The sequence below is a fragment of the Trachypithecus francoisi genome, unplaced genomic scaffold (genome assembly GCF_009764315.1).
Source record: "Trachypithecus francoisi isolate TF-2019V2 unplaced genomic scaffold, Tfra_2.0 Lachesis_group12, whole genome shotgun sequence".
In the NCBI taxonomy this organism is placed as follows: domain Eukaryota; kingdom Metazoa; phylum Chordata; class Mammalia; order Primates; family Cercopithecidae; genus Trachypithecus; species Trachypithecus francoisi.
This window is the reverse complement of record NW_022681457.1, coordinates 76,894,783-76,901,246: the sequence shown is the minus strand read 5'-3', so window position 1 is coordinate 76,901,246 and position 6,464 is coordinate 76,894,783. Positions and strand designations below refer to the sequence as shown.

The window sequence follows — 6,464 nt, the reverse complement described above, 5'->3', positions numbered from 1 at the left end:
TTCCTAGCAGAGGAGACATTTGAGCTGGCTTTGAAGTACAAGAAGGCATTAGCTAGACAGGGAAAGCATGAAAGAGTCATGCAGAGAGTACTACATATGCAAAGGCCCAGAAAGGGTAAGAGAGCATGTTACACTGGTTGCAAACTATGTGCGGTGAAGATGGTTGAGGGGTGAGAGAGAAGTCACAGCGAGAGCCTAGTCCAGATTTCTTGCCCCATGAATCTGTTCCAGGTTCTTCTGGAAGTGGGCAGGGAGGAGGTGCCGATGGAGGCCCCACAGAGCCAGTGTGGCCTGTATTTAGCAACTGGTGCCAGGTTCGAGTGAGTACGCACTAGGCCTGGGGGATCCTTGGGCAAGAGGAGTTATGTGGCTCAGTTTCAGGCCATCTCCTCAAGCAGATGTGCATGAGCAGATGAGGCACAAACTGCGGTTGGGCAGATGGGGTCAATTCTTGGCTCTGTATAGACAGGTAACTTTGGACAAATCACTTTTTGAGCCTCAGTTTCCCATGGCTCAGTTGGGAATATATCATTTATCCTAGAAGGCTGGTGATAACATTACTTTTCTCCCTTCCCTTTTCCTTACAAGATGAATCCAAATAGTCACTCTAGGTGAGGCCCAGGGAGAGAACCCCTTGGTACCCAAACTTGCTTTCCCCAGTTCATTTTGGTCAGAGTGTCCAAAATATGGTTCTGAATACATCACCCACTGCTTGCGGAAAAAAGCACACATTTCTTAGTAAGGCATTCAAGAAATCTGAAACTTTTTAATATAATCTCTACCTTCTATTCATCCATCCACCCATCTGGCTGGCTGTCCTTTCATCTCTGTGTTCACCCCCTTATTCACTCAACAAACACTCATTTCTTGTCTCATCCCTCCTCCTCCTTTTCTTTCTTCTTATGCTCAGTCTCTCCAAATGGCCAGCTTCCTTGACCTCATGCTTGTGTGAACAGGCTCTTCCTTCTGTTCAGTGGATGCGGTGGGATGCTTCCCTTCTTTTCCTATCACTCACCTACTTTTTCTTCAAGGCCAAACTCAAAGGTCCCTTCCTCCATGAAGCCTCTTGCCTTATCAGCTATCCTCCTTCTGGTCTTCCACTCTTAATGGCTTATCTTTTTATGGGACATGTATTCCATAGCATTGTTTTTTTGTCTGTCTGTTACCCACTGACCTTCCACCCTACTCCAGCAGGGTGGCCTCTTTGTACATTTGTTTAGGTTGTACACTGCACAGGAACACCCAGCTGAGGAATGTACCCTAATGTGAGGGCTGTACCTCTCTGGAGGGAAGAGTGCTTTTTTTCTAATTCATACAAAGGTACCTGTTCTCCAAGTGATGAGCTCAAGTGGCTGAGTTCACCCATATGGGGCACCTTTTTCTGTTTCCTACACAGGGCCTCTTTGAGTTAGGGGTGACCTTCCCTTGATTCGAAGTTTCTGTAGGCCAGGAACATGTTGGCTTCATCCCTGTTCCCCCAGCTCCTAGCATAGCAGTGCCAGGCCCCAGAGACCTCCATACATGTTCTCGGAATTGAAAGGAGAGGCTATCAGTAGTGAATCTCTGTTCACTGGGCCTTGGAAGGGCAGGACTCATGCCTATCTTGTAGGGAGACAAGGCTTCCGAGTTGATGCAGTGGTGATGGCAGGTTTGTTTGGAAATTCCCCAGTAAGTGGTGTTCTGGGCCTGTCTCCCAGGGACCTCAAGAGCTTGCTGGAAGACCTGCAGACCAGGGCTCCTCCAAATATTGTTTTAAACTGATTGATGCCATGCCAGGCAGGGAAAGGACGGGCATTTTTCATACATGAAAAACAATACATTCTGGGGCCAAGATGAAATTATTTTACATTTATACGATAACAGGCAGAGAGACAAAGACGATGTTTGAGGACGTTTAAACCCTCAAAATCATTAGTCACTGTCCCAGCAGGCTACACAAATAAATGATCAATGCACAGAAAAACAAGGCCCTCTGAGGTGTTTGCCCAAGACCACTTATGTGTCAAACAGACTTATTAGATGTGAAGGGAATGATTATTTGTACAAAGTGAAATGAACATGTGCAATAATATTGTAAAATGTTTATTAGTCTAGAGTGTGCTGAATGTTCCTAAAATATATCAGGTTCTCAGCTTGCATTTAATGTACTGTTATAAATGATATCACATCCTTCCAAGCCGATTTTCCGCTTAACGCTAAGCTTCTTTGCTGGGGAAATCGTGTTTTCAGATCCCAAGTATGAAAACATTGTGGGGTTAAACTCTCCCTTCTACTCCCTAACCCCCACCCCAATCAGTTACCTCCCTATAAAACTTGTCCTGAGTCTGGCTGGGAGGGATAGGGCAGTTGGTCAGGCCAGATGGTGGTTGGAAAAGGAAAAGGGGGTGAATGAGTTATTGTGGTGGGGACATTAGGCTGGAAGTCCGGTGATGCAGATTTCAGGATCTGCTCACTAATCTCCTGCTGTGTGACCTTGGGTTAGTCCCTTCCCCTCTCCAGGCCTTAGTAATCTCAGTCAGAAAATGGGAATAAAGAGACTCCCAGAGCTATACGTTTATGTATTCTAAATCCCAGCTTACTGAGTCATGAGTCTGAAAGATAAAAAGAGATTCTGGAAGTGAACAAATAAAGTGCTATAGAAAAATTCTTATTTTTTTCTATGATTCTGGCCAATTCTTACTTAACCTTTAAGGCCCTGACCAAATGTCCCCTCCTCTGGGAAGCCTTCTCTGACCCGCTAACCAGCTGGTCAGTCTGTCATCTTTGCGCTAACAGTGCGAAATCCTTGTGTCCCTTATTGCCCCACCAGCTCATGGTATCACCACATCTCTCTGTGTGAACAGGCTCTTCCTTCTGTTCAGTGGGGAAAGCTCTGCAGGAAGGAGAAAGTGGCTTCGTTCTTTGCTCTGCTTAGACCAGCAGGACTCTCCTCCCTCAGCAAGTCGTCTGCCTCCTTGAATGCAGCCGCTGAGCTGGCCAGCTTCCTGGCATGCATGTCCAGCTGTCAGCTTGCTCTGAACTGAGGTCCCCAAAAGATCCCCAGACCTGGGCCAGGCACAGAGCTGGTACTCAGGAAATGATTAGTGGATGCTGGATGGGGAGGAGCCGAGCTAGTGTGACCTTTGGAGGTTATCCCTCACCCACTCCACATGTTAAAGATGAGAGTTGTATACCAGAGTAGGGAAGGGATTGACTTGGGGGCTACTCAGGCATCTTGGAGAAGGGTCAGAGAGAGTGTTGCCTATAACCTGTCAACTCTGCACGCAAGAAGGAGGGGTAGAGGAGCCCAGCCAAATCCCTTGTCCTTGGCCCTGAACGGGGGTGGGAAGTATTGGTAGTGGGCAGTTCTTGGCATCAGCTGAGAGCACAGGGCTGGCTTTGGAGTTTGTGGAGGTGGTTAGGGATATGGGGGGTTTCCAGTTTCCTGGCTGAGTCACGTCCCTCTCCTTTTCCCTGCCTCACAAGGTTTGCTCAAAGGCCCCCTGGAGGGTGATCTTCTGTGAGCCCAACTGATGGTCTGGGGATCTTTGGGGGACCTCAGTTCAGAGCAAGCCGCCAGCTGGACACGCGTGCCAGGAAGTTGGCCAGCTCAGCGGCTGCATTCATGGAGGCAGACGACTTGTTGAGGCAGGAGAGTCCTGCTGGTCTAAGCAGAGCAGAGAATGAAGCCACTTTCTCCTTCCTTCGCAGCTTTCCCCAGAAATGACTGAAAGCAATCTACATGGAAATATATACTAAAATGTGGGGAAATAAAGTTAGAAGTAAGCATTCAAGGCAGAGATTAAAAAGTGTAGGAAGGTAGGGTGGATTCTGGAGTGAGGCTTCTAAGCAGGGATCCTCCCCTAAGGCAGGCCCTGCACGCTGTGGAGGCAGGTCATGTGTGTCACTCCAGGCTTCCAGCAGAGGGGACCCAAGCAGGTATGGGATTTATTGTGCTCACAAGATGAACACACAACCTTTGCTTAGAAGAGGGGCCGGTCCTTTGATTTGAGGCCAGAGAAAAACTCCTGCGATTTCTCAAAAAGGGGCACACCATGTCCCCAACAGCTGCCTGTCAGCAACATAAGCTGGCTGCTTCTTCCTCTGCCTCCCGTTTCTTCTCTTTATTCTCTTGCTCCACCTTCTCTACTTCCTCCTCCTCCTCCTCCTCCTCCTCATCCTTTTTCTTCTTTTCATAGAGTTTAGGAAAGCAGTCCTTGGAACACAGAAAGAAGTGTTCCATTCAAGTTGAACCCCTGGTAACTGTCAGGGTGCTTGGGGTGGGAAGATAGCCAGGCCCCAGCATGAACCTCAGGCGGCCTGGGAAAGTGTTTCTCCCCACTATAGCAGTGGGCAGTGGTGGGTTCAGTGTTATCCCCACTGAAGCGCAGTGCCGTACTGAGCATCTTATAATGAGGGCCTTCTACATGCCAGACATTATTGGGTACATCCTATGTTAACTCGGTTGGTCCTCACAGCCTCCATTCAGGGTGGTTCTTCTTATTCTCAAGGTCATAGGCAGAATATGGAAGAGCTGGTTTTGGCACCAGGTTCTTGCACTCTCAGGCTAGCCCCTGGCAGCCCCACTCCTGTCTCACTGTATGAACCTGAGCATTTCTATGGTCCTGACTCTTGATTTTCTCATCTGTACAGTGAAGGCCATGTGTCCCTGAGAGTCCCTTTAAGTGGACAGTCTGTGGTTGCCTGAGTAGCTGAGTCCCCCTTTGCACTGGGCTCAGGTAGACATTTGGGGTGCACAGGGACTACCTCTTGTTTTACCCTAAGTAACTCTTCCCCTTTGTCCCTTGGGCAGAGGCTCCTCCTGCTGGTTGCCCTTAGAACCTGTCCCTGGATTGGACCTCTCCCACAAACTCCCTTCCCAGAGAGACTGAGACTCACAGGGAATCTGCATTCCTCAAGCAGGGATGGAGCCTCAAGATTTAGCACCTGAATCAACTTCTTAGGCTGCTGTGGGTGGGATAGGCTAGGTGGTACAGTGAATTGGGGATTGGGACAGAATATTCTCTTGCTTTAAACCCCACTGATTTCACTACAATCCAAATTCCTTGCCATGCCCGTACATGACTGGGCTCCTGCTTCCCCTCTGACCTTGTTTCCTCCTACTGCTCCAGGGTACTCAGCATCCCCTCACATCAAGACAGCTTTTATGGTTTCTGTATTAGTGAAGGCTACCCAAGCTGCTGCAACTGATACCACTCCCAGATTTCTGTGGCTTAGCCCGATAGTTGGTTTCTTGCTCACTTTAAGAGTCCAGTGGGCTGCTCCAGTGGCAATCATGGGCATATCACAGCCTCATGGTGCCTCTCATCATGATAAGCATGTTCTGGGGCTTCATCAGCTTCTTGGTTCCCTGGTTCATCCCTAAGAGTCTTAGCAGAGTAGTTATCAGCACCATATTGGTGACCTGTTCGGTTTGCTGCTTTTTTTTTTTTTTTGAGACAGGATCTCTGTTGCCCAGGCTGCAGTGTAGTGGCACGATCTTGGCTCACTGCAGCCTCAACCTCCCAGGCTCAGGATCCTTCTCCCTCCTGAGCTTCCTGGGTAGCTGGGACAACAGGAGCATGCCATCAGGCCTTGCTAATTTTTTGGTATTTTATGTAGAGATAGTGTTTCACCATGTTGCCCAGGATGGTCTCGAACTCCTGGGCTCAAGCAGTCCTCCCACTTCTGCCTCGCAAAGTGCTGAGATTATAGGCATGAGCCACTGCACCCAGCTACTGCTATGTCTTTTGGCTGATTGCAATTCTTTTTCATTTCTGTCCTCTCTTTGGACCACAGTTGAAAAATGAAAGCAGCTGGTATCGGAAGCATTACTGGCCTTGAGGAAGAAGACATGCTCTGTAGTGCTAGTCATTGACGTTAGAAGAAGAGAATTCCTTTTAGATGCAAAATGTCCTCCAAACTGAGACCTTCTTCCTTGACTTGCCTGTTTCGGGCATCAGCTGCCTTAAACATTCGCACCATATCTGAATATCTTATTCTACAATGCAGTATTTCTTCCTCCACTTTTTTTACACTTTGACTTACTGTGTGCCTACCTAACCTAAACTGTGCTGACTCCACAAAGCGTTTATGCACTCTTCTGAGAGAAGATGCTCTTCTGAGAATATTTTATTCTCTCCTTGGAATCTGTGGATTTGAAGATGGCGCCTGTCTTCTCCTAACGTGGGAATCAGCGAAGCGTTTAAAAACTGCTGCAAGATAAACAAGATTGGGATAGGGCAGTCAGTAGGAGAGCATGTTCAGAGGGAAGCTCTGTCACAACAGAATTACATCAAACTATATTTTCAGGATGAACTTCTTACCTCTTCCATCTCTTGGAATAAAATATTCTTCTGCTTCCAAAATAAAACAAATGCAAATGTTCCTGCTCCGTGTGGTGATTCAGGGACCCAGAAGCCTTGCATTTGGTGGCCCTGCCATCTGCTGGGGTGCCGATCCTCTGTGCTCAGCTGGCTCAGGTG

General features: G+C 48.1%; 1 protein-coding gene across 1 annotated transcript; it reads left to right on the top strand.

Annotated features, from left to right (window-relative positions):
• Positions 1-216: 216 nt before the first annotated feature.
• LOC117093551 (V-type proton ATPase subunit e 1-like) lies at positions 217-5,944 on the top strand. The gene is made up of 3 exons (XM_033228870.1): positions 217-307; positions 5,248-5,416; positions 5,718-5,944. The coding sequence occupies exons 1-3, from the start codon at positions 217-219 to the stop codon at positions 5,821-5,823; spliced, it is 366 nt and encodes a 121-aa protein (XP_033084761.1). The 3' UTR covers positions 5,824-5,944.
• Positions 5,945-6,464: the final 520 nt, after the last annotated feature.